This window comes from Podarcis gaigeae (genome assembly GCF_964106915.1).
Source record: "Podarcis gaigeae genome assembly, chromosome: 3".
NCBI lineage: Eukaryota > Metazoa > Chordata > Lepidosauria > Squamata > Lacertidae > Podarcis > Podarcis gaigeae.
Genome location: NC_139680.1, coordinates 71,646,024 through 71,661,719, shown reverse-complemented (window position 1 = coordinate 71,661,719; position 15,696 = coordinate 71,646,024). Strand labels below are relative to the sequence as shown.

The window sequence follows — 15,696 nt, the reverse complement described above, 5'->3', positions numbered from 1 at the left end:
AGACAGTGTAGATGTTGCTGAAATAGGAGTGGGAACATGCTGGGAATGTGGGCTTGGGAGAGCACATCTTTGTTTGAGACTTGGTCCTGCCATGCGAGGCCTAAGATCTTCCTGACACAGCCCACATGGAAGGCATCGAGGGATCACGCCTGGCAGCTGTAAGTTGCCCTTGATTCACTTCCATAAAGCAGTGTGCTCAACATGCAAGCCTAGTGGACCTTCATCTTGGTATTGGTCATTAGCATCCCATTCTACCATACATCATATTCTGTATGGCTAATAGCATTCAGTAATTGGTTTTGTTGAAAACAAAATTGTAGATCAGTTCAGAGGGCAGTGAGACTAGAAGCGCTAAAACTCCGAATTGAGAGTGATTCCTTAACCATTTACCCACAGACAGTGTGTTTGCAGCAATATTTATTGTAGAGTCAGACAGGCAATAGACCACAACAGGCTACCTTCTCTGGCTTCCACTATTTTGCAGTCATGCTAAAGTTTTGGGACTTTTGATCATGCTGTCTAACCTGGCAGAGGCTATAGTGAGGGGCCATAACTGTTAGGTTTGAATATTTCTGTATTGGCTGTTTTGTGTGTGTGTACATTTGGAGTCATTTTGTGTGGATGTTTATTTGTATAACTATTATTTTGTGGTAGTGGACTACTTAATGTGGGAATAAGTACAGTGGTACCTTGGGTTACATACGCTTCAGGTTACAGACTCCGCTAACCCAGAAATAGTGCTTGAGGTTAAGAACTTTGCTTCAGGATGAGAACAGAAATCGTGCTCTGGCAGCGCAGCAGCAGCAGGAGGCCCCATGAGCTAAAGTGGTGCTTCAGGTTAAGAACAGTTTCAGGTTAAGTACGGACCTCCGGAACGAATTAAGTACTTAACCCGAGGTACTGCTGTAGTCTTAAAAACTTTCTGGATTGATTTAGAGTGATATAGTGTTGAGAGAAGATGAGTAATGACTTACTGCATTTAAAGTGATGTCATAGAGATGAAGGGGTGAGAGTTCCACGAGTCACTTTGTCAGTTGAAGGCATCTGCTGATCGTAACTTTATCTGTTATCTGTAATGCAGTGAGATCATAACTTCCTTTAGCCCAAAACTGTTTCTGGGCACTGTTTTGAGGTAGCATGAGAATATTAGATGTCTTGTGCTCTACTAAACTTTTGTAGCCCTGCCAGCATTGTTACTTTTCAGGGTGCTTGTTATGAGAAATATGGATGAATACTTTCAGAACCCAAGTGACGCATCATCTAGAAGAAATTCACCGAAAATACCAGACAACTTAGCAGCAACAGAGAGTAGAGCCAGCCTCAGAGCTAGAATTGAGAACTGTATTTCAGTGGCAGAGAAAAAAATTGGTGAGCATTTTTCAGCTGAAAGCGTGAATGTTCTCTTACAGGAGCAGCAAACTGCTTAGTGAAATAGTAACTTATTCATTTGTTTTAGTTAGTAAATGTATACAACATACCTGATTCTCTCCCAGTTCCATTTTTTGCCTTTCAGCAACCCTATATTGTAGGTTATGCTGAGACATGGTGACTTAGCCAAGGTTACCTAATGAGATGGTTGAGTAGGGATTTCAACCTGAGTAGTCCAACACTCTAACTTGTCTTGGTGCTTGTCTTTTAGTAGTTAATCCTTATTTAAGTGGTTGTTATGTAGGTTTTTAGACTTACATTTTTAAATCTTAGTAAATTGCTTTTAGACTTGCTTTGAAAAAGTGATGACTAAATTTAATAAATCAATACATAATAACTAAGCATAGTTCAGACATTGCACTCTTCTGTGGTATGTGAATTATAAGAAAAGTTGGCTGTGGTGAGTGAAGTCAATGAGATTTATTAAAAGCTGTTCATAGATAAATCCTAGTGCTAGTTTTTCACTTCAGTCCGAGATGGGAGGCTGCTGTTAAGGAAAACAAGGACAGAGTGCAGAACTACTTGTCTGTTTATTTGGATTGCAGCCAATACAACGAATATATTTTGAATGCATAAACGTATCAATACAATGTTTATATATTACTATTACTGTTGTTTGTCGTTGTTATTACAGTGGTACCTCGGGTTACATACGCTTCAGGTTACAGACTCCACTAACCCAGAAATATTACCTCGGGTTAAGAACTTTGCTTCAGGATGAGAACAGAAATCGCATGCCGGTGGCACAGCGGCAGCGGGAGGCCCCATTAGCTAAAGTGGTGCTTCAGGTTAAGAACAGTTTCAGGTTAAGAACAGACCTCCAGAACGAATTAAGTTCTTAACCTGAGGTACCACTGTATTGAGTTTATATGCTTCTCGTTCAGCCTGTTCTGCACCAATTTCATTGGATACTAATATTTGCTTCTGGGAGCAATTCAAGGTGCTGGTTTAAACCCTTTAAGCTTAAAATGGCCTGGGTTTATCAGTAACAATTTCTCCCTATATGAGTTCACTTGGCTGTTAAGATCTAGTCAGATATCAAAGAGTGTGATATTGAAAGTAACCCCCCCCCCACCACCTTGCATTTTGTTGGAATAATCCCATTCCATGGACACCGTAAAGACACTCTGCTCACTTGAACCATAGTGAAGTAAGTGGGAGATGTACAATTGTACTGCTGGTAATAGGCAAATGTAAAAGTAGGTGTAAAGTTTAGGGAGAACATTCTTCATCAACAGCTCTATGCACTTTAGATTTCCAGAGTGGTAATTATGGTAGTCTGTTGCAGGAAAAACAAGAATCCTGTGGCATTTTTAAGCCTTGAAATATATTATTGCATACTCTTTTATGGACTAGGGCTCACATCATCCATTCGTTTAGATTAGAATTAAGTCTAGTAATCCAATCCTTACCTCTTACTTATGTTGAATATTATGTTTTTCTACAACACGCTTGGTGAATTTACTGAATGTGTTGTCATGTAGACATTACAGTTCTATTAAATTAAACAAAATCCTTTGGTATTAAAAGAAGAAGTCAGTATGGTGTTCTGCAATTACACAATGGTTTTTGGTTCAGGAAATACTTTCCACACCAAACATTTTTTTGCTGTAGAAAATTTGACAAAAAATATTTTGCAATAGGACTTCATTGAATATGGTAACAAAACATAGAATATGGAAACACAACATAGTCATGATAATTCAAGGACTTGCATAGGCATTTTACCCAGCTGTTCAGTGAAGCTTGAATAAAATAATTCTTTTCATGTGGTGTAACTTTGTGGCTAAGTGAACTCTGGTATTCTGATGAGCTGTGCTAAATTTAAAAAGAAATTTCATTTTTAGAGTACAGCCCTCCATCCTCACAATTTCTAACACATACATAGCATATAAAGGAAACTTCTTATTTAGCAGTGTATGGACATTTTCACTAAATTTGCAGTTAGGGTAGCTGCTATACTGGGAGGGGATATACTTTTCTTTATTAAACAGAAAAGGCTTTTCTTTGTCATTGTACTTGGTACATATGAAATATAAAGCTGCATTAAAATATTAGTCTGTCTGAGCCAAGTACTACCTATTCTGATCGGCAGCTAAGACCTTGGGAATCATTGGGACTTTGTTGTTGCTGACAAAATAAAACTTCATGAGCGAATGGAATTTTAAGAAACTGCTATTTGAAACGTCATTCTCTATGGCGAACGATCTGTACTTTACCTTTCTGACAGGCAGTGGCTATTCAAGGTCTTCAAGCCCTCCGACTATAGATCTTTTAAACTGGAGATGCCACTGTTGGATCCAGGAATTTTATGTTATGCAGAAGTTCAGTATTTGTGGTCCTCACCAATCCCCTCCCCTGCATTCTCTGGTTTACCTAGAGGGTTTCAGGAGAAGACGAACCTTTTCTCTCAATTATGTGGTTTATATAGAAGGTAAAAGAGCAGCAGCAACAACAGTGGTAGCCTGCCCTATTTGAAAGGAATCAAGCTGTTTTGTACCTGCTCAAAAACCACTGTGGAAATGAGACCACTGGGGTAAGAGTGTATATGATGCCTGCGGTTCTGCTTGCCAGGTGTCTGGGGGGTACTCACCTATGGCAAGCAGACTTGTAGATGCCTGATTTACATATGTAAACCTAATGCTCTGTTGCTAAACTATGGCTCCTTGTCACTTTAGGTAAAGGTAAAGGGACCCCTGACCATTAGGTCCAGTTGCGGATGACTCTGGGGTTGCGGCGCTCATTTCGCTTTATTGGCCGAGGGAGCCAGTGTACAGCTTCCGGGTCATGTGGCTAGCATGACTAAGCCACTCTGGCGAACCAGAGCAGCGCATGGAAACGCCGTTTACCCTCCCGCTGGAGCGGTACCTATTTATCTACTTGCACTCTGATGTGCTTTCGAACTGCTAGGTTGGCAGGAGCCTTGTCACTTTAGGTGGGGGCTAAAACTCATAATATTAGTGTAGCCCAGAATATTTAGTAGTAGTATTTATGCAATAGTCACAACATAGGTTATAATTATAAGGAGGTATTTCCATTTAGAGTCAAACTCTAATAAGCATTCTTTTTGTCTTTAACAGCATTTCTCTAAACATGCTTTGAAGCAAAGAGATTACGTAACTTCAACAAAATTTACTGAATTCACATTTTTTGTGTAGTATTGGTCTCAAAGAACCTGCAGTTGGGAAGGACACCCACCTTTTGGGATGAACTAAAGTTACAAGTGCTGCGTGTGTGAACTTCTGAATTCCTTCGTTTTTCAAGTGTAGGTTTAAAAAGCTAGACTTTTTTTAAAAAAGTGAAGCTATATGACAGATAATGTCAGCCACCTCCTGCCAGTGGCTTCTGAGGGTTCCCTAGCCCTCTGCCACAGATTGATGGAGGGCACAGGTGGCTGCAGGAAGGAGACAAGGAAGGGTAAAGCCTTGTTGTGCAAGCAGAAGTCCTTTCCGCTTGTACACAGGTACCATTCAGTTTCACTCATCATCTGTAAATATTTAAATGGAAGTTAAAGAATTCCAATTGATGTGAGTGAAATTACTTGGGAAGTAGGTGGTCTGCCTAGTTTGATTGCCAACAGATTCTGACAAGGCAAAATTTATGATAGATTTTGGGAACTTGCTCAGATGACATATCTATAGACATTTCAATGAAAGCTAAAAACAAGTTAACAATTTAGTAAATACTTCCATTTAAAAAAATGCAGCAATTTATTTATTTTTAAACCAAGCTGTAGGTTGAAAAAACATTTCTGGAAGTAAATTGCTAATGTTTCCCTTCCATCTCCGTGAGTCAGTGGTGCCTATCAGCATGTGTTCTAGGCTGAATATTGCTTCAGACCTTGATACAGTAGTTGGAGAAGGAACAATTCATACACTTCCATGCTGCCTATGGATTATTCTAGGGTTGCAAACTAAGCTGGCCCTTACATTAGAAACTGGCATGAGGCAGCCTATGAAGAAATTCCACTGAACAAGCTATTTGCTGCAGAAGGCAGAACAGATAAAACACATGCTATTTTGGGTGCTCAGAAGTAAATGCCAGACCTGACAGAGTATTCACGATGTATGTGAATATTATTGAAATAATGAGGATGCTGTTTAACAGTCCACCTTGTATTCCACATCCCAGGGGTACATACCCTTGTTTCTTTATGAACAATTGATTCTGCAAACAGGGCTCCTCCTCTGCTTTCAACACTTTGTCCTTATGCAATTACTACAGAAGGGGGGTGAGAAGAGTTTAAACCAAAGAAGTTGTGTTTATTCATAGTGCTACTTGCTGCAGCACACTTAGCCCGCGATAGCTTGGGAAGCCTTCAAGTCTTCATGTTTATTTAAATCACCTTATTCTCTTGCCCCTCCTTTTCTCCCCGTTCACGCTGCAGTGGCTGAAGTGCAAGGCTTTACAAGCTGATAAGAACCACATGGTCCATTGCCATAACTCAGGAGTCCCCACTGGGCCTTCTGACGCACACAGTCCTCCCCTGATGTCAAACAGCTGATAAGTAGCACCTTGGCTCTCTTCCCAAACATGTGCGCCAGAGAGGAAGAAAGGTTCTTTGTCTGAAAAAGGCAGCTCTGTTGAAGCATTTTTAAAAACATCTTATTGCTTTCCTTGAAACAGAGCCAGAATCCTGTCTGTTCAAACTATTTAGTATTATTCCTAAATTACTTGGCAAGCACGAATGTCCACCAGAAAAGTGTTTAAATCACCGTGTGCAATATTTACTTCATTGTGCTGTTGGAATCAGATACGGAATGCAACATGCAGTGTTTGTAAAATAGGAAGACTCAGCTAAATTCTGCATGGCTTAAGGAAATTGTTCGTAAGTTCTGAAGTTTGTCTTGCAAAATAGTCAGAGCTTTGATCTTCAGTTGCCCTAACACAAACAGAAGGGCTCCGTTTGTTCATGAAAAGCGTATTTGGTATAATGAATGCTCCTACTGGTGAAAGCAGTGTGTGTGTGTGTGTGTGTGTGTGTGTGTGTGAGAGAGAGAGAGAGAGAGAGAGAGAGAGAGAGAGAGAGGACTATTTTCACTCTCCTTTCTCTGGAGTTTCCAGCACCACCTCCTGCATTGTTCCAGAGCATGGGTAGGCAAACTAAGGCCCGGGGACCGGATCTGGCCCAACCACTTTCTAAATCCAGCCTGTGGACGGTCTGGCAAACAGCATGCTTTTACATGAGCAGAGTGTGCCCTTTTATTTAAAATGCATCTCTGGGTTACTTGTGGAGCCTGCCTGGTGTTTTTACATGAGCAGAATGTGTGCTTTTATTTAAAATGCATCTCTGCGTTATTTGCGGGGCATAGTAATTCATTCATCCCCCCCCCAATATATAGTCCGCCCCCCACAAGCTCTGAGGGACAGTGGACCGGCCCCCTGCTGAAAAAGTTTGCTGACCCTTGTTCCATAATGTCCTCCAATCTTTTAGAGCAGGTTGTTTGGGAGTGGGGGGGGGGGGCAGGAGAAGTAAATGAAAATTGCGCCTTTGACCAGTTGGAGCATTCCATGAGTGGACTTCTCCCCATAGAAGCTTAGGGTGCAAGTCCATATATTGTGCCAGAAAAGAGAGAGAGGGTACCAAATGCAAATAACTTCTTAGAATTTGCACATTATTTCAAAACATTACATAGCCCATAGTTTGCCAATAGGGTTTTTTTTTTGAAAATTTCACATACTCCAACTTTTTACTTAGTTGGAGTTCTTGCTGGCCCAAGTATGGCATAGTGATTGGAGTGTCAGACTAGGATCTGGGAGACCAGGGTTCAAATCCCCATTTGGGCACAAAGCTCACTGGGTGACTTTGGGCCAATCACTGCCTCTTAGGCTAACCTAGCTCACAGGGTTGTGCAGATTAAATGAGGAGGGAGGAACCATGTATGTGCCCATGAGCTCCTTGCAGAAAAGTGTGGGATGTACGGTAAATACAATAATTAAATAAAAATAACAGTTCCTGCTGCATTTCAATTTTGTAAATAGATTTTTAAATACGTTCAGATATACTCCAAGGATAGCTATATATATATTTCTTTATGTAACTCAGAAATAATTTCTTTACTCAATATATCTCTGTTAAGAAAAAAATAATAATGTTCCTACTCTGTGCATTAATTTTTTTAAGCTATTTGCACACTCATCATGCCTATACTTGGTTGTTACTGAAATGTACGTACATTGCAACAAATTGTTACATAGTTACTACCTTGCCTTTTTTTTCTTCCCTTGAGACTATTTGTTTAATTATGCAACCCAAATAATTCTGTTTCAAACTTAATACAGTTCTGCCTGCATCATGCCTCTGGGTTGTTATGTAGGACAGTTTTGTGCTTTCTATTTGAGTTTTTCAGATTTGTCAGCTGACAGTGAAAATCAGTTTTCTATGACATGAGGACATTTTTGTTAATTTGTCAGGCATTTAAGATTCAGCAACACAGAACGGTTCTTAAAACGTGTACTATAAGACTAAAAGAACCTCATTGGTTCTGACTGAGGTTCCATCTAGTGCAGCATTCGTTCTTTAACAGTCACCTACCAGGTTCTTCTTGGGTTCACAGCACCTGTAACTCTGCCTCTGGACTTGGAGGTTCTGTGTTGCTACCATTGCTAACAACCGTTGATAGATTTGTCCTCCAGTAATTTGTCGTACCTTGGATCCTGAATGCCTTGGTCCTCGGACGTTTTGGCTCCCAAACACCGCAAACCTGGAAGTGAGTGTTCTAGTTTGCGAACTTTCTTTGGAACCCGAATGTCCAACAGGGCTTCCATGGCTGTAACTTCATGTCCTTTTATAGAAGTAACTTTACTTCCCTCAATATTTCCCACTCTCAAATAGCTCTTTCAAGATTTCTCATGTGAAATGGAAATTATGAAAACAGATGGATAATGAGCTATGTTTAAATGAGTGTTATTTTTGGTATAATTTTTACATTGCCATTACAAAGTACCTTGAGAACAGTGAATTATGGCTTACTGAAAGAAAGAAAAAAGATACTAGGTAAGACGTGCATAATAATTACTTAGAGAAGAATGGAGAAAATTCTTGGATTCTTCTGGATAAATCAGCAACCCTTTCTCCCTTTACTGCTGGGGAGACACCCAGTGGACCAGGCTTGGCAGTCAGGTGAGGCTACCCACGTTTCAATCACCTGATGCCACAGTGATATCAGGTGACCTCTTTTCGTCCTTGTAGTTTGAAATCAGACTGGGGATAAAGGAACAGTGCTTTGCAAGGCATGACATACAACTGGCCATTGGTGCTTGCAGAGCCTGGCGTGTGGTGCTTTGCAAGGCCTGAGGATCATATGATGTCAGGTGCAGGGCAGGTGGATGTGGCTTGGTTGATACTGCCTTGTATGCCAAATGGAGAGGCTTGATGGGATTAATTAGGCCTGAGGGCTGGTCTCCACCCCGTTTTAATGTGCATGGCTGTGGAAAGAAGCAAAATCAAAGGGCATAATGGGTAGATGAAGCAGAGCCATGAGAGATCTAACAAGAATGTCATGTACGTTGGAGACAGATGTCACTTTAGGAAGTTAGTAGAAGAAAACAGTATGAGTAATGTTAAGCCTCTGTTTCTGACATGAAAATAGACTTGTACAGTCATACCTCAGGTTGAAGTTGCTTCAGGTTGAGTGTTTCCAGGTTGTGCTCCGCGGCGACCTAGAAGTAATGGAATGTGTTACATCCGGGTTTCGCCACTCGCGCATATGCAGACGCTCAAAATAACGTCATGCGCATGCGCAGAAGTGGCGAATCGTGAATCGTGCATGTGCAGACGTGGGTTGAGTTCTGCTCTGGATGCGAACGGGGCTCCGGAACGGATCCCGTTCGCATCCAGAGGTACCACTGTATTCACAGCATGCTGAACTTCCTGCATTGTAGTCTATGGATTTAAAACCATTTAAGGAAGAGCTGCAGCATTGGAGGGAAACCTGCAGCTCATGGACCTAATTAGACCCATCAGAGGTTGGCCAGCCAGGCTGTTTAATAGCAATGATAACAATAATAACAGCAGCAGCAGCAGCAGCAGCAGCAACAACAACAACAACAAATTATTTATATGATTTATATGATCTGACTGGTTTTCCCCAGCCACTCTGGGTGGCTTCCAACAAATTAAAACATCAAACATTAAAAACTTTCCTGTACAACTGTTTATGGCAATTGATGCCCAACTTTTCCAGACCTGCTGCCATATATGGCATGAGTTATGGGAAGGCTCAAATTGTGACGTGAGACTTTAAGCCAGGCTTCCTCAACCTTGGCCCTCCAGATGTGTTGAGACTACAGTTCCCAGCATCCCTGACCACTGGTCCTGCTAGCTAGGGATCATGGGAGTTGTAGGCCAAAAACATCTGGAGGGCCGAGGTTGAGGAAGCCTGCTTTAAGCTGTGACTAAAAAAGAAAGAAGATTTAGGATGGATTGTTCCTGATTTTCTCTTTGAATTCAAGTCAGGGATACAAAGGAACACGTTTCCTTTGCAGGCACAGCTTGAATGGCATGGATTGAACCCACAGCTGCCTGTAGGGAAAGCTTGTGAGGGCTGCATGCAGCCCATATGTGCACTGCAGGGAGTTCTGTGCTATGCATTATTACCACACAGTTTCAAGTGTAATGCACACTCATATGATCCTCGTGCAGAAAGTAGTTCTGGATCTAAAAAGCTGTTGACTTACACTCAGTACTCGGGTTAGGTAGCTGCAATGGGTAGTAGGTGCCAGATTCTGTCTATTCCCTCACCTTCCCTCTCTCAATTGGAGATAAAAGCTGCCAACATAGATGCAGCTGATCTTGTATTGGCGAGGCGAGCCCCTTGTAAGTGCATGAGCAGGTACTGTGCACACACTTCTCCAGGTCCATTTTTTATGTTATGTTAGAAATGCTGTGTAAGCTGTGTATCCTCCCCATTTATGCTGTTCTAAGCAGTCATGCTCTGCCAGAATCTAACATTAACATGAATGTTAGCCTGTATCAGTGAGAAAGGTGTCTGTGATATTTGGCTGTCTTTACTGAAAGGTATTAGCTTAAAAATTTAATACAGTGGTACCTCGGGTTACATACGCTTCAGGTTACATACGCTTCAGGTTACAGACTCCGCTAACCCAGAAATAGTACCTTGTGTTAAGAACTTTGCTTCAGAATGAGAACAGAAATCGTGCTCCAGCGGCGCAGCAACAGCAGGAGGCCCCATTAGCTAAAGTGGTGCTTCAGGTTAAGAACAGTTTCAGGTTAAGAACAGACCTCCAGAACAAATTAAGTTCTTAACCCGAGGTACCACTGTACTGTGATATCTGGCATTACCCATACTCAGAGTTGAGCTACTAAAATGGATGAACTTAAGTAACATAAGCATATTGATTTCAGCAGCTGATTTCAGCAGGTCTACTTGGAGTTTTAAAATCACCCATAATTACTGATGCTATTCAGCTCTTAGGTGCCACATCTAGTGGATGCAGTGATGATTCAATACAAATATGGCCTAATTATGTTTGCAACTGCATAAATATAACTGAGGTTTCATGGTATTTGCTGTTTCTTGCCATATTTATGTGTGTTCCTCTTTCAGAGTTGCATGGCCATCAGTAATTAAAAAACTTCAACAACCCTTTAAAAGATTCTGTAGTCCATAGCTGAACCATGATTTGAAAGTTTCTACTTATGTGCCCATTTCCTTAAATAATGAATTGAATTAGCATTCGTATCTAGCTATTACATACCTAGGCTGCAGTCATTAGCTCAGGGGCGGCTAAACATTCTTTTGGCTCAAAGGCCACATTGAGGATTTGCCACCTCTTTGAGAACCACGTGCCAACCTGAGCCCAATTTATATGTGCACATGCACACTCAACCTCAGGGGGGACTGATGAACATGGACATACATATATATATTGACATACACACAGAACCTCTTCTGCCTCTGGCACATCATCATCACCAAGGTTTTGAGATAGGAAACAGAGGGATGCTCCTCTGCTTCTTAGATCTAAGAATGGTGCTGCAGCAGAAGCAGGAGGGCTCTTTTGCAAATGTAAGAAGCTCTGCTGTCAGGCTGCCGAAGATCTCTCCAAAACAGTGTGAGGACAACAGTGCCACCTGTTGTTAAAAAACAAAACCCCTTTTCTGAAAATGCAGCCAAATTACTGAGAGACTTTGTTTGCCATCCAAAATCACCTGGGGAATCAAATTCAGCCTGCAGACCATAGGCTAGCCACCCCTGATTTGGCTCATGTATGAAATCACTAAAGTCAGCTGGGCACTCTTGAATATAACTGATAGCATGTGGGATAATATCCTTAATGTGGAATCTTTGTGTTGATGGAACAAGTTAGTTGGATACCATTCCTTGGGCCTATTTTTCTGCAGTCTGGCAGGCTTAATCTACTGTTGAGGGGCTCCCATGCCTATATGTTTCCTCAGCTCTGTGCCTTGCTTGAAAGTTAAGGATGGTCATGCAAGGGGTTTTTGGCATACAGGTTTTTGTATGCGTGCACCATCCTCAGAATGTACCGTATTTTCCGCTCTATAAGACGCACCAGACCATAAGACGCACCTAGTTTTTGGAGGAGGAAAACAAGAAAAAAAATATTCTGAATCTCAGAAGCCAGAACAGCAAGAGGGATCACTACGCAGTGAAAGCAGCAACCCCTCTTGCTGTTCTGGCTTCTGGGATAGCTGCACTGCCTGCATTCGCTCCGTAAGACACACACACATTTCCCCTTACTTTTTAGGAGGGAAAAAGTCTTATAGAGCAAAAAATACAGTAACTCCTGTGCAAGATGCAATCGTACTACATCGGAAGAAATGTAGCATCCTTGATGTTCAGTGAGCCCCTTGTATTGGTAAAAAATCTTTGTAAATTGAGCTCATTAATGTAATGCTACGTTGTTTTTTGTTTTTTCCTGGAACGATTAACTTACAAAATATTTTAGTGAAGAATTTAATTAGTGATTTTAGAAGTAGGATTATTTCCCCTTTATCGTCTAGCATGTTAAATAACTTTATTTTGTAACCTAAGTGTTCTATATGTTCCCACAGGGTGCATCAATTTAATGGCCTTGGGTTTCATTTGCTCAGTTTATATGAGCTTAGCAAATGAGACTGCACTAGATCACATAAATAGGAGAGAACATTATGGTTTGAAACTGATTAAAACTGTATTTGGGATGCGAGGGTGGGAAATTAAAATAATTAATCCTGTGCTAACTGATTAAAAAGCCAGTAATGTCCACTGGCGGGAAATGGGTGAATGTCAAAACAGCAAAAATCTTAGATCATGAACTTTTTGAAATAACTAATGTTAATACACTGGTACCTCGAGTTACAAATGCCTCAGGTTACAAATGCTTCAGGTTACAAACTCGGCTAACCTGGAAGAGTTACCTTGAGTTGAGAACTTTGCCCCAGGATGAGAACAGAAATCGTGTGCCAGCGGCGCAGCGGCAGCAAGAGGCCCCATTAGCAAAAGCATGCCTCTAGTTAAGAACAGTTTCAGGTTAAGAATGGATCTCCAGAACGAATTAAGTTCGTTACTAGAGGTACCACTGTATTTTAGTGTTCTGTGTATGGAGTGCTCATGGGCAAAGAGCAGTAAATGGTGCCTTTGAAAGTTTTTGTGGGCTAATATTTGGATATGCACAATTGAGCATGAAACTTTATTGCATGTGGTTTCCTGTCAATCTTCTTCAGTAACAGCAAACCAGTGAATAGAGGGAGCTAATATATATCTGATTTATAAATCTGAAATTGCTGTCATGCATTTAACAAGAAGTTCAAATGATAATTTTGTTGCAATTGTGCTGAAGGAAGCCACTGGTTTTCTTTAGTCTAAGCAGGGAACAATCCATAAAAACTTGAGGTCTGCTTCTCCTAATGCTTATGCAGAGTGATCATAATTAAGGCTGAACTTTATAATTTAGCCCACAGATTACATGTAATAACAGTAATCACAGGAAAAAAAATGTTGGTTTTGAAGGCTTAGATTATCATCTAACAGATGAAACATTTTCTTGGGAAGAAGTATCCATCTTCTTTCTAATCATGCCTCTTAATTAAAGGTTTCCCTTGCCTTGCTCTTATTTACTGTACTTCCTTATTTCCCTTTGAAAATAGTGGGAATGCAAAGATTGAAAGCAGGTAAAAGGAAACCTAACAAACGGGAAAAGCAGTTGTGAAATGGTATTTCCTTTTGGGTAGTAGATAAAAGATCTATATCAAGGTAGCATGTGACAAAGCATTATTTTTAAAAGGGGTTTTAAGACTATATGCTGCTCACCCTTCAGAACTTGAGGTCTCTCCAGTCCCTGAATACCCTGTCTGCTACAGGTAACTCACATCTTGGTTCCAGGGGTCCATGTCTGTATGCAAAAATGCATAAAGCCATGAATCCCTGGAACAGGCTCCTGTGCAATGTGCAGGACTGCCTATCTGGTTTTGGGAAGGTAGGGCTCTGCCAAGGTCCTAGAGTCCTCCTACCTCCTTGCCCAAAGCCTAGTGCTCAGCTTTGGGAAAGAGAAGGGAGAAGTCTAAGACCCTGCCAGAGCCCTAGCGCCTGATGCCCTGTTTACCCAGCTTTGGAAGTGCTGTGTGAGGCCTCTGAAATGCTGACAGAGCCCTTGCAGAATATCCCCAAAGCCGGGTAAACCGTGATCACAACTTTGTGCCTGTGGGATGGGGGAAATAGATAAATGGAGACTGGGTTTCCTCCCTCTTTATTTATTTATTTATTTTCCCCACCAACCGCGCAACACTGCAGTCGCGTAAATAAAACAAGCGTAAGATGCGAGTTACCTGTACTCCACACGGGCAGGTGGAGAAGGTATAAGGCAGGCATAGGCAAACTCAGCCCTCCAGATGTTTTGGGGCTACAACTCCCATCATCCCTAGCTAACAGGACCAGTGGTCAGGGATGATGGGAGTTGTAGTCCCAAAACATCTGGAGGGCCGTTTGCCTATGCCTGGTATAAGGGCTTTTTGGTGGGAAAACAAAGCTTGGATTCGATAGGAGAATAAATCAATTATATTCTCTGTAACTGAAAATGATACTTTCAATTTGTTTCCACTAAAACACATTCTATTTTTTAGTGGTTGACAGATTTTGTCCAAGCACAACTGTTAGGTACTGCTTAGGGCTTTTTTTGTGCTGTGCATTCTTCACTTAAATGGATTGTGATTCTTTATTTTTTTTTTTAAAAAAAAGGTCTGACTTGAAAAGGATATTATAAAATTACTGTTGAATTCTGATGTTTTGAACAAAGAAGGGATTCATTTAATGGGATTAGCTTCTAATCCAAATGAAGCAGTGTACACACATGCCATGGATGCCTTAAAAAATTACTACGAAAAGGGATTTCTTACCTGTGGATTTTGTCTTGATAAGAGGCAGGAAGGTATTCTGTTATGATTCACTCCTCTTGCATGGACCACAAAGGCATGGCCAGTCCTTCTGTCATCCCAATAAACTGCAGAATCCCCCCTTTTGCATGCTGAAACAGGAATTCACAGGGTAGGAATTTCCGGTTCCCAGGATATGCAGGACATTATTTAGCTCTTTGGGATGTACCATCCTGTCTCATAGTGGATAATTTTTTTAAAAAACCGTATTGGAGCCTCATGTGGTTTCCCACTTCAGGGTGGGAAAAGCTTTCCCAGAATGTAAAGGCCAATTTAAGGTCACAGCCTTGCAATCAGTCTAGACTCTGAAGTAAGACTTATTAACAGGCAGTGCCTGGGGGTGGGGTGTAGGTTAGGATTAGTACAGTTGTGGATATCTGATTCTAACATTGGTTTTTAGAAACTCGTTTATTCATAGTTCTACAAAATTCATTTTTAAAAAATGATTTACAGTAATGCATCTTGATCTATTGTGCTCTAACGTACTCAGGGGTTCTCTGTGAACATAAGAGCTGAGTGAACCTATGGATTGTGTTACTTGCATCTATATGCAATGTAAACAGGACTGTGTTTTATGATGCTGTGCACTTCCAGTTTGTCTCTATTTTTGGGTGGGATCCAATTGGTCAGTTCAGGTTGCATAATTAAAGTTGGTTTGGAGCTCTTGCCCAACCAACCAGTCCTGGCACCAGACTTCTGCAAGAAGGAAAGCGACAGGACATAGAAACTGGAAAGTGGGACAGCATCTGCTTGGTGCAATGTCACCTAACCTCCCTGCGAGCTAATCAGAATGAATGCTCAGTAAACACCCAATGTCCTCTAATCTCCCTGGAAACAATAAAACAAACTCTCTTGAATAAAACAATAAATAAATA

At 41.2% G+C, this 15,696-nt stretch overlaps 1 protein-coding gene across 19 annotated transcripts in view; it reads left to right on the top strand.

The window, feature by feature from the left end:
- PDE10A (phosphodiesterase 10A) overlaps nt 1-15,696 on the top strand; it is a 188,043-nt gene that overhangs the window by 115,578 nt on the left and 56,769 nt on the right. For 3 of the 19 annotated variants that reach the window (XM_083732270.1, XM_083732284.1, XM_083732280.1), the window contains exon 1: nt 1,022-1,368. The exons of the other annotated variants lie outside the window; for them this stretch is intronic. In XM_083732270.1, coding sequence (XP_083588396.1) covers nt 1,215-1,368 — 154 coding nt within the window. In that variant the 5' untranslated portion in view covers nt 1,022-1,214. Of the gene's footprint in view, nt 1-1,021; nt 1,369-15,696 lie in introns of those variants that run through there. 19 annotated transcript variants of the gene reach the window in all.